Source organism: Trachurus japonicus, chromosome 17 (genome assembly GCF_045865225.1).
Source record: "Trachurus japonicus isolate A0001 chromosome 17, Traja_1.0".
Taxonomy (NCBI): domain Eukaryota; kingdom Metazoa; phylum Chordata; class Actinopteri; order Carangiformes; family Carangidae; genus Trachurus; species Trachurus japonicus.
Window position 1 is genome coordinate 2,131,213 of NC_140923.1, and position 20,076 is coordinate 2,151,288.

Below are 20,076 nucleotides of genomic sequence, written 5' to 3' on the forward strand. Positions count from 1 at the left end.
GATATAAGGTGCCTGTGTAGGCCAGCCCTTGTTGGCCTCCTTGTCTGATGACCCTGACTGAGCCACATGTGCACGGACTCCTTGGCATCAAACTCGTCGACCCCCCCCCAACCTCCTCCGCACGGCCAAAAAAAAAGAGGATCTATCGATCAACAATCGATCAATCATATCCGAGCCTAGTCTGTGCAGCGCGTTCTGCAGCGCGAGTCAACCTGCTTCGTTGCCTTGTGACGATTTGAGTACCGCTGCCGAGAGCGCGAGCATATTATGGGATGTTTAAGGTTTGTAGCGAGCCGTCGAAAAAAAAAAATGCAGGTGACACAGCACACACACGTGCAGGTCACCGGTCTGTGTGTCTCCTGCTGTTTCACACAGAGCTGCGCTGTGGAAAGACGTCTCCTCCGCTCCGAGATGTAGAGAAGATAAACACACGCTTCTTATCACACATTAGCCAATCACAGTGGTCATTAAAAAAAAAAAAAAAAAATCGGCAAATTTACTGGTCGCACATGCGCGAGTAGATGAAAAATTTACTCGCACTGTATCAAATTTTAGTCGCAAAATGCGACCATTTAGTCGCAGTCTGGAGCCCTGCATGTACATAGATTTTATCATCCAACACTTACTTACATCATTACCATTACCCAGGAGACTCGGTTGCACAACAGGGCACCATCCATAAGTCATCAGGAACATTTGATCAAAAATAAAATATCTTATCATGCCTTTCTCAATCACCAGCCTCTCTCCCCTGATCCCACCCTCACCTGCCCCCCCCGCTTCGGGGCTTCCTGCCCTTTCAAACGGAGCAGACCCGGACCCGGTCCGACTAAACACCGGGCTGGCGGTAGAAGGTTCATGGAGCTGTGAGCCGCGAATGCATGAAAAAAGAGCACATCGGATGTGCGGCGCGTTACGTGCATCTACATTGACACACACATAGGCTACATCAAGGCGCCTGTCATCTCAATTTAAGTCTTCTGCAAACTTGCATTTTCCCATATTCAAAACGTTTTGCCACACGCTAAAATCCGAAGAGATTCACTAGTAGCACTTCTATCCGCCTGACAACTATGCGCGCAAAGACGATTTTAGATTTCTAGCGGCCAATGAATACAATGAATTGATATGACGTCAATATCATTCCTTTTATTTTGAAGTAGCGGCGCAAGCAAGTAATGCTTTATTTATTTTATTACGCCTATTTCATCAAAATATAACCAGTCATTGTCCAAAAGAAAAAAAATAATACCTATTCTTTAAAATTAATACCTTTGGACCAAATTTATCACTTTTTAAGGCCATTAAATTTTGCTTTTTTGATTTATCACTTTTTAATACTTTTTAAAACCCCGCGGACACCCTGTACATTTTACTGTGTGGAACAGTGTTGTGTTTGTGTGTTTGTCTGTTTGTGTATGTGTGTGTGTGTGACTGTGTGTGAGTGTCGGTGTGTGTCTGTCTGTGTGAGTGTGATGCCTGTGTTTGTGCGTGGACATCCTCTGTCAGTCTGGTTTATCATGTGTGTGTGTGGGGCTGTGTTTAAAAACATCTTAACGAGCGGCCAGGCTGCACCTGCACTATAGACTTTGATAACGAGCTGGCCGCTACAGCTGGACCAACTGCACACAGAGCAGAGCAGAGCAGAGAGATTTGAGCTCAGTGCAGCTTCCGAAAACAGCCCAGAAAAAGAGAACCGTAACTCTTATCAGAATATGGTCCTCCTGACCATCTGGGCAAGCAGACCTTCCTGAGCACATTGATGTGCATTAAATGTTTGTAGGGCAAAAACTTTTCTCAGGGTCGCAAGGTAGAAAAGGGGGCATTTCTGCTTTTCTAAAAAAATCAGCTCCTACTTTTCTATTGAAGTGGATGAGCCACTGGAGCGGGTCTAGCTGCACAATTAGGCTCATAGAGACAATTCTGTAAGTCTGTCTGCTGTTTTGAACACATTAAATGAGACACAACAAGTGTGGCTACAAACCGGTGAGGAAATCATGTGTCTAGAGTTTAATTTGTGGCCGTGCTGGCAATTTATCCAGAAAAAATCCTGAATGTTTTTTCGATCCCTCTCACTCTAACGATGATGTCACTCACTCTGACCCAACCCCATACACACTCATTGAAAAGTGTGAAATTTGTCAGAAATCCTCATGTGCTTTTAAAGGATTTATCTCAAAAACGGTACAAGCTATGAAAAAGTTGTAAATACAGGATGAATACATTAGAAGTTTGTCTACAGCTCAGAATTTGAATGAAGTCTCTAGCTGAAAGTATGTGGACGCTTTAAAGGCTGAAAGAAGTAAGAAGATTTGAAGAGTTTCAAGACTGTTCCAATGCATTCTCTATGGGGAAAAAAAAATCAGAAATAGTTGAATATTGCAAAAAGTATGAATAGTTGAAAAGAGAAAAGACATAGCACACCTGTCCCGAAAAGGCTGAACATTTTGATATTTGAATTGTTGAAATAGCACAAAGTATGAAGGACTAGTTACATGACGAAGAAAGGCAGAAAATGGCCGAACCGAATAACAATAGTGTGAATGCTTCCAGCATTCACACTAACTAGATAAAGTATAATTTCCTGATGGAAATGCGTGTGACTGCTGAAAGCAGCTGAACGCTGTTGCAGAATTAGCAAATAGTGCAAGCAGTGATCACCATACAAATGGTTGCCCAAGGTAGGTATCGAACCCACAACCTCATGATCAGCAGACTTTCACTCTGCCTCTAGGCCACAGTGTACACACAGTTGCAGAGACTGTTGTCTGTTGATGAACTGCACTCTGTCTCACTCTGAAGTTAACTAGCCCAAAGCTGTAGTTCCAGTGCAAATCAATCTTAGTGCAGTGGTATAAACAAGAAACATGTTAACATAAACCAAGATTGAAAGAGGTAAAGAGAATAGGTGGGGGCGCATATGCATTATCAAGTTTGATCTTGTGACCAGACCAAGTGGTATTGGTTAAAGGTCAAAGTGGCTGACACTAACAAGACTGCTCAGATGGGTTTTGAACCTGTGACCTTGTGATTGGTTGGCAGGAACCTTATCCACTAGGCCATTCCAACACTTCCAATGAAGTAGAGGTTGAGACTTTGATGAATGTGAGATTTTTCAATGATGCTTAAAGTCTCACTCCCCCGACCCTTTTCGGCCATTTTAAAACCAGCTCATTAGCCATGCACATTAGCAATTCACCTCTGGGGGGTGGGCGGAGACTGCACTGTTTTGCACCCGCCCAGCCACCTCCTCGCACCCCACCCCCCGGTTGCTGACAGCTGGACATTGTATAATTACAGATTCAGCGCATTTAGTGTAAAACTCTCCACTGGGATTTGATCCCAGACTGGAGCATAGTCCTTGCTCACAGTGCAAGCTGCTCTACCAGGTGAGCTATACCTATTATACCTTGACAGCTACACCGAGCTGCCAAGCCTTTCAACTCTGAGCCATATGAAGAACTTTTGTGACAGACTGTATATTGTAAAATAGCCAATCTGTTAAAAAAAATGGAAGACCAGAAAAATTTCTGCATCTGTTCCTGCACCACATGATTACACGCACCCGGTCCCTTGTCATAGAGGCACCACTCAAGGAGCCTGGGAAAGTAGATAATCTCACAATTCAGATGATGTTTACAGCTCGTCTCTATCATAAACAGTTCAGATGTTATAATGTCTTGTTGATGTTTTGCAAAACAAGTAATCATATCATGGTCACACAATGAATACTTGAAGTTTCTATTCAGCATAAACACAATTCTGAGTTGAGGACACCCCTAGACACAACAATATAGACTATTAGGCTACATTGTATCATGAAATACTCATAACATCTAAGACATGACAGGTGTGGCATGATAAGCTGGGGGCCAATTTTGGCCAGCTGTAGTCACTATAGAATAGAAAATACTTTATATTAACCTATATTATTTAAATTTCGCATTTTTGCATGTACGGTATGTATTATTTCCAAACTAGTTTTTATTTTCATTTAACATTCATTTATATGCCAATCAAGAGTGGGTGAGTGAAGGAGTGCAAGAGAAGCACCTGCCCACCTCTCATGTCCAAGAGACTTTGTCCTGTCCTCACAACATGAACGAGGAAGGATAGGATGATAGCCCAGGTTTAATTATTATTATAACCTTTATTTAAATTTGGAAATATATTGAAGAGCAACCTCATTTACTATAATAATGAGGATTAATGATGAGGAAACTGTCACTGTCACATCTGTGCAACACCACATCTAGGCCTGCAAGCCTGCCCGTCTTGTGAGTTCGGGCTGGGCTCCAGCTCACTGAACTCAAGTTACATTAGGCTTGTAAATGTGCAGAGAACCTGAGTTACAATGAGCTTTATACTATCAGGAATCAAAGACTGTCCAATGACAGCTGAATAATCGGAATCAAAAGTCAAGCAATGATGTGAAATGACTGAGGTAGGAATCGAACCCATGACCTTATGATCATTAAGCCTTTACTCTGCCACTCAGCTACAGAGAGCACACTGCTTTCAAGACTGTTGTCATTAATTGTAATGTGATGATGTGCTGCAAACTGGTATGAGTAATCAAGGAGATAACAAACACCTGTAACCAATTGAAGGCGGTGGAGGAGAGCAGAATTCAACATAACATAACAAGAGTTCTTCCCTTGGATTCAAACCAGTGACCTTAGGGTTGGCAAACGGCCACCCTAACCCCTATACTACAGTGAAGTTGTGGTGAAGAGAGGTTGAGACTTTGATGAATGTGAGATTTTTCAATGATTCTTAAAATAAAGAGAAATTAGTATAAATTAGCCACACCAAGTAAGAAGAGGACTTTTTTGTGACCTGTGACTATTTTTTGGTGAATTAAAATGAATTAAAAAGCACCTAACAGCAAGTTACAAAGTTGAGCTCCTTCTCCTGCTGATGTGAAAAAAATACATTGAGCTGAATGAGAGCAGAGAGCTCCCTGGCTGCATTTAAAAAATATTTTAAATTATTATCTAAGTCTCTTTGCATTTTTGACCAGAATTTTAGCCAGAAGACAAGTGTGGCTACAAAACTGGAGAAAATAATTTGTCTAGAGTTTAATTTGTGGCCGTGCTGACAGTTTAGCCAGAAAAACTCTAGATCAGAAAAAAAAATCAGAAAAAGTTAAATATTTTAAAAAGTATAAAGAGTTAAAAAGAGAAAAGTAATGCCGATAAAGTTCAAAAAAAGCTGCACGTTTTGATATATGAATTGTTGAAATAGCACAAAGTATGAAGGACTAGAAGAAGACCGTAAAAAGGCGGAAGAAAATGGCCAAACAGAAGAACAATAGTGTGACTGCTTCAGCAGTCACACTAATAATAACTAGAAAATTTCCTCTCGGGAAATTTTGAATGGGCCACGGGAGCTACTGCGGGTTGTGCCATCTCTGTCAACATGGGAATCAAACCCACGATCTTAAGGTCAAGACAGAGCTGATCAGACAGACACATGATCATCTTTCTATAAGCACTGATATGGAGGAGCTGTAACCACATTAGGTTACCTGTGTGTGTGTGTGTGTGTGTGTGTGTGTGTGTAACTGTAATCACATGAAGCTGGCTCTAGAGTCTGTGTGTGTGTGTGTGACTGACTTGTCACATAGTTAGTTAGTAGCTGCATCCTGTGTCAGTCTGATTTAGCTGTGTCTGTGTTTATAAACATTTAAACGAGCGCCAGGTGGATTGTTTATGAAGTTAACGAGCCCTGGCCTGAGGATCAAAGAGGTTACCACGGCGATAGGGGCCCCCGCAGGCTGAGACAGACAGAAACGTGGAGAAAAACAGCCATTTTCTGCCTCTAAACCGGCCTCACAATTAGGCTTAGCATGACAAAACGGTAACTCCTATCAGAACAAAACACAGATCAATGTTGCTCTAAGGACTTACTGAAAATTTCGGTACGATTTGGTGTTTCTACAGTAAATATTTTGGCGACGCTGGCAGTTTTAAAACATCAGGCCGTTCTGCTCCTCTCAGAAAATATTTGTATTGGACTCAATGAGGAGCAGGGACAGACGTGGCCGCACTCAGAGGCTGATTCTGTAAGTTCTGTAAGTCTCTCTGATATTTTGAGCACATGACATGAGAGATAACAAGTTTGTCTTACAAATTCTGAAAAAATTATGTCTGTAGAGTGTAAATTGTGGCCGTGGTGGCAATTTATCCAGAAAAAATACAGAATGTTTCTTCACTCTCTCCCACTCTAACCGATGATGTCACGCACTCTGACACGAACATTCCATGCAATACACACCCATTATAAACTCATAATTTCTCCAAAAATGATCATGGTCATTGATCAGGGATTGATCAAAAACTATATGACCTATCAAAACGTGGAGTAATACGACAATACACAAGACTTGTGTCTACTGTTTAAAGTTTAAATGGAGTCTCTAGGTGAAAGTATGCCTGAGCAGTAGACGTTTGTTAAACTCCAATGATTGGTCTTTTTCGCTCTTTTTTTTCCGCCCGTCCCATTGACTTACATGCAAAATTTTTGCGCAGTTTTTCGCGACTACGTCGCGAAAAATTCGTAAGCTGTTGAGAAAAGTAATAGCACAGCGATCCCGATCAAGACGCACGTTTTGATATATAATATGGACTAGTAGCGAATCGAAATCTGGCCGGAAGTGGAAAAATAACTAGAAAAAGCATTTCCAAGAATGGAAATGGTGTGACTGCTGACAGCAACTGAACGCTGTTGCAGAATTAGCAAATAGTGCAAGCTGTGATCACCATACAAATGTTTGACCAAGGTCAGAATCGAACCCACATCCTCATGGTTATTAGACTTCCACTCTGCCTCTAGGCCACGGTGCACACACAGTTACAGAGACTGTTGTCTGTTAATGATCTGCACACTGTCAACATCAAGAAAGCTTGAGAGTCAAGCTTGAATGACTTAGAATGAAAATGTCTGTGAATTTCAGGCTGAGCACTAACCATATGGCCACAGAGAACCTGAGTTACAATGAGCTTTATACTATGAGGAATCAAAGACTGTCCAATGACAGCTGAATAATTGGAATCAAAAGTCAAGCAATGAAGTGAAAAGACTGAGGCAGGAATCGAACCCATGACCATATGATCACTAAACCTTTACTCTGCCACTCGGCTACAGAGAGCACACTGCTTTCAAGACTGTTGTCATTCATTGTAATGTGATGATGTGCTGCAAACTGGTACGAGTAATCAAGGAGATAACAAACACCTGTAACCAATTGAAGGCGGGGGAGGAGAGCAGAATTCAACATAACATAACAAGAGTTCTTCCCTTGGATTCGAACCAGTGACCTTAGGGTTGGCAAACATCCACCCTAACCCTTACACTACAGTGGAGTTGTGAAGAAGAGAGGTTGAGACTTTGATGAATGTGAGATTTTTTTGTGAAAAAGTTAAATATTTTAAAAAGTATAAATAGTTAAAAAGAGAAAAGTAATGCCGATAAAGTTCAAAAAAAGCTGCACGTTTTGATATATGAATTGTTGAAATAGCACAAAGTATGAAGGACTAGAAGAAGACCGTAAAAAGGCGGAAGAAAATGGCCAAACAGAAGAACAATAGTGTGACTGCTTCAGCAGTCACACTAACTAGAAAAAACATTTCCAAGAATGGAAATGGTGTGAATGCTTCCAGCAATGCTGAATGAGCTGAAGAAATTGTTGAAAGAAAGAAAGAAAGAAAGAAAGAAAGAAAGGAAGAAAGAAAGAAAGAATCAAACAAACAAAGAAGTAAAAAGACAGAAATGGAGTGAAAGAAAGAAAGAAAGAAAGAAATGGAGTAAAAACAAAGGAAGAGAAAAGGAGTAGAAAGAAAGAAAGAAAGAATCAAACAAACAAAGAAGTAAACAAACAGAAATGGAGTGAAAGAAAGAAAGAAATGGAGTAAAAACAAAGGAAGAGAAAAGGAATAGAAAGAAAGAAAGAAACAATCAAACAAACAAAGAAGTAAAAAGACAGAAATGGAGTGAGTGAAAGAAAGAAGGAAAGAAAGAAAGAAAGAAAGAAAGAAAGAAAGAAAGAAAGAAAGAAAGAAAGAAAAAGAGAGAGGGGGATGATAGATAGAAAGAGGTAGATGGATGGATGGATGGATGGATGGATAGAGAGGGAAGGATAGAAAAAGTTACGTAAAATACAAATGAAGGAGTAGAAGAAAGAAAGAAAGAAAAAAAGGAGACAGAGGGGTTAAAAATAGGGAGGGGGATAGATAGATAGATAGATAGATAGATAGATAGATAGATAGATAGATAGATAGATAGATAGATAGATAGATAGATAGATAGATAGATAGGACACATGTTAAAAGCTGCATCCTATGTCCCAGGCTCCACCTGTAATTGTACTACTATTAATAGAGTTGGAAAGACTAAACGTCTGAACTTAAATTCATGAGAAAAAAATTAATTGTTGGAGATGTTTACATCAAAAGTATAAAATAATTGAGAGCCTGATGAATTTGAGCTGAAAACCTGTGTGTGTGTCTGGGTGTGTGAGTCTGACGGTCTCTCTGTCTGCGTGTACATGTGCAGAAAGTAAAACTGTTAAGCGCCACAAAACTCCTCTCTCCCTAATGATCTGATTGATTGGCAGCCTGCCCTCAGAAGTTACCATGGCGACTACCATGCTTACATTTTACTGTGTGGAACAGTGTTGTGTTTGTGTGTTTGTCTGTTTGTGTATGTGTGTGTGTGTGTGACTGTGTGTGAGTGTCTGTGTGTGTCTGTCTGTGTGAGTGTGATGCCTGTGTTTGTGCGTGGACATCCTCTGTCAGTCTGGTTTATCATGTGTGTGTGTGGGGCTGTGTTTAAAAACATCTTAACGAGCGGCCAGGCTGCACCTGCACTATAGACTTTGATAACGAGCTGGCCGCAACAGCTGGACCAACTGCACACAGAGCAGAGCAGAGCAGAGAGATTTGAGCTCAGTGCAGCTTCCGAAAACAGCCCAGAAAAAGAGAACCGTAACTCTTATCAGAATATGGTCCTCCTGACCATCTGGGCAAGCAGACCTTCCTGAGCACATTGATGTGCATTAAATGTTTGTATGGCAAAAACTTTTCTCAGGGTCGCAAGGTAGAAAAGGGGGGCATTTCTGCTTTTCTAAAAAAATCAGCTCCTACTTTTCTATTGAAGTGGATGAGCCACTGGAGCGGGTCTAGCTGCACAATTAGGCTCACTGAGACAATTCTGTAAGTCTGTCTGCTGTTTTGAACACATTAAATGAGACACAACAAGTGTGGCTACAAACCGGTGAGGAAATCATGTGTCTAGAGTTTAATTTGTGGCCGTGCTGGCAATTTATCCAGAAAAAAATCCTGAATGTTTTTTCGATCCCTCTCACTCTAACGATGATGTCACTCACTCTGACCCAACCCCATACACACTCATTGAAAAGTGTGAAATTTGTCAGAAATCCTCATGTGCTTTTAAAGGATTTATCTCAAAAACGGTACAAGCTATGAAAAAGTTGTAAATACAGGATGAATACATTAGAAGTTTGTCTACAGCTCAGAATTTGAATGAAGTCTCTAGCTGAAAGTATGTGGACGCTTTAAAGGCTGAAAGAAGTAAGAAGATTTGAAGAGTTTCAAGACTGTTCCAATGCATTCTCTATGGGGAAAAAAAAATCAGAAATAGTTGAATATTGCAAAAAGTATGAATAGTTGAAAAGAGAAAAGACATAGCACACCTGTCCCGAAAAGGCTGAACATTTTGATATTTGAATTGTTGAAATAGCACAAAGTATGAAGGACTAGTTACATGACGAAGAAAGGCAGAAAATGGCCGAACCGAATAACAATAGTGTGAATGCTTCCAGCATTCACACTAACTAGAAAAAGCATTTCCAAGAATGGAAATGGTGTGACTGCTGATAGCAACTGAACGCTGTTGCAGAATTAGCAAATAGTGCAAGCAGTGATCACCATACAAATGTTTGACCAAGGTCGGAACCGAACCCACAACCTCATGGTCATTAGACTTCCACTCTGCCTCTAGGCCACGGTGCACACACAGTTGCAGAGACTGTTGTCTGTTAATGATCTGCACACTGTCAACATCAAGAAAGCTTGAGAGTCAAGCTTGAATGACTTAGAATGAAAATTTCTGTGAATTTCAGGCTGAGAGCAGCAGTTTCAACATGAAGCAAGTTATCAGAAGTCAACAGAGGACGACTGGGAAAATAATTCACTATAATTGTTGTTGAGGTAAGATTTGAAACAGCAACCTTCAGGTCTCCAGACCAGCAAGCTAACCACTAGGCTACAGACAGAGACAGTATGTGAGGGGTAAAGAAAACCTTTGATAAGAGGATCACTGGCTTCTGCTTAAAAAAAAAGTAAGGAATCGAACCCATGACCTCATGATCAATAAACCTTTACTCTGCCACTTCGCCACAGAGAGCACAGACATAAGCATGTTGCCATTGTAATGTGATGATGTGCTGCAAACGGTGGCAGAAGCAATTAATGCGTCTCTTAACAAACACCTGTAACCAACTGGACTACAGACAGAGTTGTGGAGAACTCTCAGCATTGGGCTGAATGAGAGCAGAGAGCTCCCTGGCTGCATTTAAAAAATATTTTAAATTATTATCTAAGTCTCTTTGCATTTTTGACCAGAATTTTAGCCAGAAGACAAGTGTGGCTACAAAACTGGAGAAAATAATTTGTCTAGAGTTTAATTTGCAGAAAAAGTTAAATATTTTAAAAAGTATAAATAGTTAAAAAGAGAAAAGTAATGCCGATAAAGTTCCAAAAAAGCTGCACGTTTTGATATATGAATTGTTGAAATAGCACAACACCTAACACACTAACCATATGGCCACAGAGAACCTGAGTTACAATGAGCTTTATACTATGAGGAATCAAAGACTGTCCAATGACAGCTGAATAATTGGAATCAAAAGTCAAGCAATGAAGTGAAAAGACTGAGGCAGGAATCGAACCCATGACCATATGATCACTAAACCTTTACTCTGCCACTCGGCTACAGAGAGCACACTGCTTTCAAAACTGTTGTCATTCATTGTAATGTGATGATGTGCTGCAAACTGGTATGAGTAATCAAGGAGATAACAAACACCTGTAACCAATTGAAGGCGGGGGAGGAGAGCAGAATTCAACATAACATAACAAGAGTTCTTCCCTTGGATTCGAACCAGTGACCTTAGGGTTGGCAAGCAGTTACCCTAACCCCTACACTACAGTGGAGTTGTGAAGAAGAGAGGTTGAGACTTTGATGAATGTGAGATTTTTTGTGAAAAAGTTAAATATTTTAAAAAGTATAAATAGTTAAAAAGAGAAAAGTAATGCCGATAAAGTTCAAAAAAAGCTGCACATTTTGATATATGAATTGTTGAAATAGCACAAAGTATGAAGGACTAGAAGAAGACCGTAAAAAGGCGGAAGAAAATGGCCAAACAGAAGAACAATAGTGTGACTGCTTCAGCAGTCACACTAATAACTAGAAAAAACATTTCCAAGAATGGAAATGGTGTGAATGCTGGAAGCAATGCTGAATGAGCTGAAGAAATTGTTGAAAGAAAGAAAGATTGAAACAAGAGAGAAAAAAGAAAAGGACAGAAAGAAAGAAAGAAAGAAAGAAAGAAAGAAAGAAAGAAAGAAAGAGAGAAAGAAATGGAGTAAAAACAAAGGAAGAGAAAAGGAGTAGAAAGAAAGAAAGAATCAAACAAACAAAGAAGTAAAAAGACAGAAATGGAGTGAAAGAAAGAAAGAAAGAAAGAAAGAAGAAAAAGAGAGAGGGGGATGATAGATAGAAAGAGGTAGATGGATGGATGGATGGATGGATGGTTGGATGGATGGATAGAGAGGGAAGGATATAAAAAGTTACGTAAAATACAAATGAAGGAGTAGAAGAAAGAAAGAAAGAAAGAAAGAAAGAAAGAAAGAAAGAAAGAAAGAAAGAAAGAAAGAAAGAAAGGAGACAGAGGGGTTAAAAAATAGGGAGGGGTATAGATAGATAGATAGATAGATAGATAGATAGATAGATAGATAGATAGATAGATAGATAGATAGATAGATAGATATATAGACAGATATATAGATAGATAGGACACATGTTAAAAGCTGCATCCTATGTCCCAGGCTCCACCTGTAATTGTACTACTATTAATAGAGTTGGAAAGACTAAACGTCTGAACTTAAATTCATGAGAAAAATATAAATTGTTGGAGATGTTTACATCAAAAGTATAAAATAATTGAGAGCCTGATGAATTTGAGCTGAAAACCTGTGTGTGTGTGTGTGAGTCTGACGGTCTCTCTGTCTGCGTGTACATGTGCAGAAAGTAAAACTGTTAAAGGGATAGTTCACCCTAGAATGATATTTCGCTCATTATCTACTCACCCTCATGTTGACTAAGGGCTGGAAGAATTCTCAGAGTCCACCGTCCCTTCTCTGAGTTACAGGGGGTCTTGGCGTAGCAGTGCATGTCCATATAACGGTTGCAAAGGGACACCAGAGCTCTTCGTAAAAAAACACACACAAAAAAACATCCAAATACCTCCATGCTGCTCGTATGTAATGTCCGTCTTGTGCTGAAGCCCCAAATTGCGTAATTGTCCCGAAAAAAATTAAATAAGTCTATATTTTAAGCTTGTTTGTAGCGGAAGCTTCTCGAAGCTCCTCTTCCTGGTCCGTCCAAATCTCGCGTGATTTGCGCCGGCGTCAGTGCGGTTACTGCGAATCACGCGAGATTTGGACGGACCAGGAAGAGGAGCTTCGAGAAGCTTCCGCTACAAACAAGCTTAAAATATAGACTTATTTAATTTTTTTCGGGACAATTACGCAATTTGGGGCTTCAGCACAAGACGGACATTACATACGAGCATCATGGAGGTATTTGGATGTTTTTTTGTGTGTGTTTTTTTACGAAGAGCTCTGGTGTCCCTTTGCAACCGTTATATGGACATGCACTGCTACGCCAAGACCCCCTGTAACTCAGAGAAGGGACGGTGGACTCTGAAACTTCTTCCAGCCCTTAGTCAACATGAGGGTGAGTAGATAATGAGCGAAATATCATTCTAGGGTGAACTATCCCTTTAAGCGCCACAAAACTCCTCTCTCCCTAATGATCTGATTGATTACACCTGTGTGGCAGCCTGCCCTCAGAAGTTACCATGGCGACTACCATGCTTACATTTTACTGTGTGGAACAGTGTTGTGTTTGTGTGTTTATCTGTTTGTGTATGCGTGCATGTGTGACTGTGTGTGAGTGTCTGTGTGTGTCTGTCTGTGTGAGTGTGATGCCTGTGTTTGTGCGTGGACATTCTCTGTCAGTCTGGTTTATCATGTGTGTGTGTGGGGCTGTGTTTAAAAACATCTTAACGAGCGGCCAGGCTGCAGCTGCACTGTTCTATTTATAGACTTTGATAACGAGCTGGCCCCTACAGCTGGACCAACTGCACACAGAGCAGAGCAGAGCAGAGAGATTTGAGCTCGGAACAGCTTCCCAAAACAGCCCAGAAAAAGAGAACCATACCTCTTATCAGAATGTGGCCATCTGACCATCGGGGCAAGCAGACCTTCCTGAGCGAGGCAATGTGCATTAAATGTTTGTAGGGCAAAAACTTTTCTCAGGGTCGCAAGGTAGAAAAGGGGGGCATTTCTGCTTTTCTAAAAAAAATCAGCTCCTACTTTTCTATTGAAGTGGATGAGCCACTGGAGCGGGTCTAGCTGCACAATTAGGCTCACTGAGACAATTCTGTAAGTCTGTCTGCTGTTTTGAGCACATTAAATGAGACACAACAAGTGTGGCTACAAACCGGTGAGGAAATCATGTGTCTAGAGTTTAATTTGTGGCTGTGCTGGCAATTTATCCAGAAAAAATCCTGAATGTTTTTTCGATCCCTCTCACTCTAACGATGATGTCACTCACTCTGACCCAACCCCATACACACTCATTGAAAAGTGTGAAATTTGTCAGAAATCCTCATGTGCTTTTAAAGGATTTATCTCAAAAACGGTACAAGCTATGAAAAAGTTGTACATACAGGATGAATACATTAGAAGTTTGTCTACAGCTCAGAATTTGAATGAAGTCTCTAGCTGAAAGTATGTGGACGCTTTAAAGGCTGAAAGAGGTAAGAAGATTTGAAGAGTTTCAAGACTGTTCCAATGCATTCTCTATGGGGAAAAAAAAATCAGAAATAGTTGAATATTGCAAAAAGTATGAATAGTTGAAAAGAGAAAAGACATAGCACACCTGTCCCGAAAAGGCTGAACAATTTGATATTTGAATTGTTGAAATAGCACAAAGTATGAAGGACTAGTTACATGACGAAGAAAGGCAGAAAATGGCCGAACCGAATAACAATAGTGTGAATGCTTCCAGCATTCACACTAACTAGGAAAAAATCCACACAATAACAGTAGTGCCCGGGCTTCGCCCGGGCACTGGTCCCTGCAGCTATTTCATAGCTGTTGGGACCAGTGCCCGGGGCGATTGCCCGTGGCCCTAATAAGAAGAAAAAATCCACACAATAACAGTAGTGCCCGGGCAAAGCCCGGGCACTGGTCCCTGCAGCTATTTCATAGCTGTTGGGACCAGTGCCCGGTGCGATTGCCCGTGGCCCTAATAATCTGGCTAACGCATCAGTACACTTTTAAATAACAGATTCTTTAAATCCAAGGGTGATCAAAGCGAAGGCACTTTAGAACAAAAGTGTTATCTACTAAAGTCATTTCACCAACTCTGCTCATTGAGGTGTGTGCGCATGTGTGATTAAATTATTTATTAATCCCCTCCAGTCCAGCCACTAGACTAGACCGCCTCATTCTGACTGCAGCCTCACACTTCACCAGGAGAGGGCGCTCTAATGAAGCTTCCAGGAATGAACACATTTTCTAAACAATTGGCTCAAGTGGTTCAGTGCTTCACAAAAGCTTCATTTGCCCATCACTACTTTATATATCATCTATTTATATACATTTATTATACATTTCTGGCCATATCTATAGCCTATATGTGCATCTGGCCTTATAATATTTTGATTTCCCTTCATGTACTGATTTGGTAAAACTTGTTGCAAATGTTGGAGTGCCCTCTAGTGGACGTGGGACGAAGGCCTAATAATAAGCTGGTATCTGTGTATATAATGATAATAATTAATTGAAAAACATTTTAAAAATTCTAATAAAATTCTAATATTTAACATAAGAAGCGTTATAAACTGTAATCTGCTTAGAGGGTCGACAGCTCTACAGGAGACAGAGGAAACAGACTTCAGGTTAAAACTGGTTGTTTTTATTTCTAACAGAGTTTTTTAACAAACTGAATAAAACGTGTGAATCGGATAAAAAACTGTACGAAACATTTAGTTAAAAACGTCCATCGACTATTATATATTAGTGACTGATCCCTGATTGGCTGATCCTGATTGGCTGAGTCTGCTGGTGACCGATCTGCTCGCTGCTGCTGCTGATGATGATGTCATTTCCTGTCAGGACACCGTTGTCATGACGTCCGTCTGGCCGCGTCGGCGTCGGCGGCTCTGATTGGCTGCAGCGCCGCCCACGGGTCCTGCAGCATGGACGGGCTGAAGTACTTCTCCACGGGGGGGTCGGCCTGCAAACACACACACGGTTAGCGCCATGGCCACGTCCCCATGACAACCCAGCAGCTAATCGGTAACAAACTATTACCAGTTAAAGCTGCATCCCAAAGACATTTAAAGGGATAGTTCAACATTTTGGCAAATTGGCCCATTGCCATAATCCCTATAGTCATAGCAGTAGGTTCGTTACCTTTAGTTGTCGGTGCAAGCTATTTTTAGAACGGCGGAGCAGAGCCGTGAGCTGCTCAGAGCTACGCTACGGAGGCTCATTATGGGATTTCTTGGTATCCTCATCAAATACACAATCCAACAACTCCACAACGCTCTGGTGGACAAGTTGTGAGCTGCACATTCACCACGCTATGAGATAATAACACAACGTTACCACACAGAGTTGTTTTAGAGGGAAATACAGAGACTGTTGATGAAAAACTGTCCCTGAAGGCAACGCTGATCAGAGGTTTTACATGAATTTCCCTCTAAAACAACTCTGTGTGGTAACGTTGTGTTATTATCTCATAGCGTGGTGAATGTGCAGCTCACAACTTGTCCACCAGAGCGTTGTGGAGTTGTTGGGTTGTGTATTTGATGAGTTTGATGAGGGAAACCAAGAAATCCCATAATGAGCCTCCGTAGCGTAGCTCTGAGCAGCTCACGGCTCTGCTCCGCCGTTCTAAAAACAGCTTGCACCGACAATTAACGCCAGCCCATAGCCCTGCCCAGAGATTTACAACGTGTTTGCTATAATATAATTTTTTCCAGCCCTTCAAAGTTCAGGAGAAACACAGTTTTTATTTGGACCTAACCAACTGCTGATCGGCGGCGCTAACCCTGGGCGGAGGGATACGTGAGTTGGTTAGGTCCAAATAAAAACTGTGTTTTTCCTGCACTTTGAAGGGCTGGAAAAAATTATATTATAGTGAACAATGGAACTGTGTATTTTTTTTCAGGTAAAACCTCTTTTAGGCCGTGAAAATAGGCCGTTTCTTTGGGTCTGTTCACAACAATGTATGTTGTAAATCTCTGGGCAGGGCTATTATGGGCTGGCGTTGCTAACGGGAGGAGTGCAGAGAGTCTTCTACTGCAATTAAAGTACTTAGGGGCTATTTGTAGATCATACAACCACACTTTAAAAAAATGCTACTATCCCTTTAAGTGTTTGTGTGTGGCAGCGCTACAGCGTTTTGGGTCGTTTTCAGTGGATCTGTGTGGACGCAGATATTTCTGGAAACGATGCCGTGTTTACAGAGATTTTTTTCAAAACGATTAAGAAAAAGATCGGATTCGGTGAAGCCGCGTATTCGTCTGGACGGGGCCTAAGTGACTGTCTTTGATGGGAAGTTGGTTTCGACTTGGTTAGTGCTCTACTGTGTTATAACGACAGTCGTTGGAGTCACAGGAGGCCACTTGTGAACAGTTGTTGTTCTTAGAGGTTAGATTGTTGAATCTCCTGTGACTCCAACGACTGTCGTTATAACACAGGAGAGCACTAACGAACTCGAAACCAACTTCCCACCAACGACTGTCGTTGGCACACGGAGCACAAAGCCAGCCAGCAGCGAGCCAACCCGCTCCATGTAGATATAAACGGCTCATTCAGAGCTGAAAGGAACACAGACAGAGTACTCCACCCCAGTAGCCTACTTGAGTAAGAGTACAAATACTACTGGTCAAAATTTACTCCGTTACAAGTAAAAGTAGCTCAGTCGACATGTTACTCCAGTAAGAGTAAAAAAGTACTTGCTTTTAAAGGTACCTAAGTATCCCAAAGTACATGCTTTTGAATTTACTTTAACCCTACTACTTTAAACCTACTGTCTAGAGTGTAAATTGTGGCCGTTTGGAGTGTGGAAAGAGAAAAAATCTGGAGTTTTTCTTCACTCTCTCCCACTCTAACCGATGATGTCACCCACTCTGACACGAACATTCCATGCAATACACACCCATTATAAACTCATAATTTCTCCAAAAATGATCATGGTCATTGATCAGGGATTGATCAAAAACTATATGACCTATCAAAACGTGGAGTAATACACCAATACACAAGACTTGTGTCTACTGTTTAAAGTTTAAATGGAGTCTCTAGGTGAAAGTATGCCTGAGCAGTAGACGTTTGTTAAACTCCAATGATTGGTCTTTTTCACTCTTTTTTGTTTTCGCCGTTCCATTGACTTCAATGCTAAATTTTGCGCAGTTTTTCGCGACGTAAACTGTTGAGAAAAGTAATAGCACACCGATCCCAATCAAGACGCACGTTTTGATATATTTGATAATAACATATATTTGATAATATCAAAACGTGCCCGGGCACTGGTCCCTGCAGCTATTTCATCTGTAGGGACCAGTGCCCGGTGCGATGGCCCGTGGCCCTAACAAGCAAAAGAACGCACATGGAGATAAATAGGAAATTCAAATTTCGCCAAAACATTGTGTAAGAAGCTGTTTGATCCGGTTCTTTACCTGGAACTTGTGAGCGGAGCCGCCGGGACTGAAGGACTGCGGCCGGCGGAACCCGTTCCCTCTGCGCCGCATCTGTCCTCCGAAGCCCCGGGACTCGAACCCGTACCCGAACCCTGAGCCGTCTCTGCCTCTACATCCTCGGTTGGACCCAGGAGAACCGGCCGGGGAACCGGAGCTCCAGCCGGGGCTCGGAGCTCCGCGGTAGCCGCCTCCTCCGGAGCCTCCGTACGGGGAGCTGGAGCTCCGAGCCCCGGGGGAAGCCCAGCCCGACGCCGGGGAGCTGGAGCTCCACGCCGGGCTCGGAGAAGCCCAGCCCGGCGCCGGGGAGGGGAAGCGGGCGTCGGGCCGCGGAGCTCCGGGGCTGCGGTGGGGCTGCGGAGGTCTGGCCGGAGAGCGATACATCTGGTCGGCTGCAGGGAGAGCGGAGAGTCGGAGAGACTGGAGGACTCACGGAGGAGGAGGATCACTACCAGATCACCACCACAACAACAACACACCGACACTCAACCGGAACAGGAAGTCGTTGTTCCTCCTCTCGGCTGCGGCCTGCAGCGCCACCCAGCGGCCACCGGAGTCACTGCAGGCCGCAGCGCCACCCAGCGGCCACCGGAGTCACTGCAGTCTGCAGCGCCACCCAGCGGCCGCCGGAGTCACTGCAGGCCGCAGCGCCACCCAGCCATAGACATATAAAGATATATAAGATTATAATTATATATATATAATAATCTTTATATATCTATGCACCCAGCGGCCATAGATAAGAATGCGTCAACGCGGCCGCCATCTTGGTACGGGGTAAGCCGATTCAACTTGAACCCTTTTCCCCAAAAAGACATTATCTATGGTGCTATTATGAATGAACAACAATGATTTGGACTTTATTTTATTTATTTATTCATTTATTTATTTTTAACTTTCTTTTTAATTTTTGATTTACATTGACAGCAAGACAAGCTCATCAGAAAAATAACACAAACTTACAGCCTTCCGCTGTCACGAACAACAACATACAACACAAAATAATACTACATAATATAATAAAAACCAAAAACACAAATACATGTAAAAGACAGGAAAGAAAGAAAAGTGTGAGAGTGTGTGTGTAGGGGTGTTATCTTAATTTACACCAACACTTATTATTGATGGCCACTCGCATCCAAAAAACATACTCAGGTCCACTCTTTAACAAATTCATCTCAGGTTCCTTGCACCACATGAGATAGTCTTTCATAAGGAACAATTGATAGTTTTCTCATACCACATTGCTAACGTAGGCGGGTGCTCATCAAGCCGAGAATGCAGAATTGACAGACGTGCGGCATACAACATAGCCTAATATTCAACAATTTACCCGTTTGACCAGACAAAAACAAGAGATCGATACCAAGAATACACTGTTTAGGACCCATTACCATTTTAATGCCAAGGAACTTCTCTATTTCTGTTTGGACAGTAGACCAGAATATTTTAATCAATGGACATGATCACATTAAATGAAAATAAGTGCCTGGTTGTTTTTGACACTTCTTGCATGCTACCGAACACGAGTCATCATATTTACTACGTATTTCAGGAGTCACATGCAGTTTGTTCATTATCTTATATTGTACTTCATGTGATTTGTCTGATCTAGTAATTTTCTTGGCACTATTTAACACCTTACGCCAGGTCTGGTCATCTAGGTGAGCACCAAGGTCTTTTGGACCACATACAGTGTTGTGAATGGACCTAACCAACTGCTGATCGGCGGGCGCTAACCCTGGGCGGAGGGATACGTGAGTTGGTTAGGTCCAAATAAAAACTGTGTTTTTCCTGCACTTTGAAGGGCTGGAAAAAATTATATTATAGTGAACAATGGAACTGTGTATTTTTTTTTTCCAGGTAAAACCTCTTTTAGGCCGTGAAAATAGGCCGTTTCTTTGGGTCTGTTCACAACACTGTATGTTGTAAATCTCTGGGCAGGGCTATTATGGGCTGGCGTTGCTAACGGGAGGAGTGCAGAGAGTCTTCTA

The 20,076-nt window shown here is 41.8% G+C and overlaps 1 protein-coding gene across 1 annotated transcript; it reads right to left on the reverse strand.

Moving 5' to 3' along the window:
- Window positions 1–15,290: 15,290 nt before the first annotated feature.
- Window positions 15,291–18,559, reverse strand: mplkip (M-phase specific PLK1 interacting protein). Its single transcript, XM_085804488.1, has 2 exons — window positions 18,065–18,559; window positions 15,291–15,612 (listed from the first exon to the last, which is right to left on the reverse strand). Exons 1-2 carry the CDS (start codon window positions 18,464–18,466, stop codon window positions 15,502–15,504), a joined length of 513 nt encoding a protein of 170 aa, XP_085660614.1. The 5' UTR covers window positions 18,467–18,559; the 3' UTR covers window positions 15,291–15,501.
- Window positions 18,560–20,076: the final 1,517 nt, after the last annotated feature.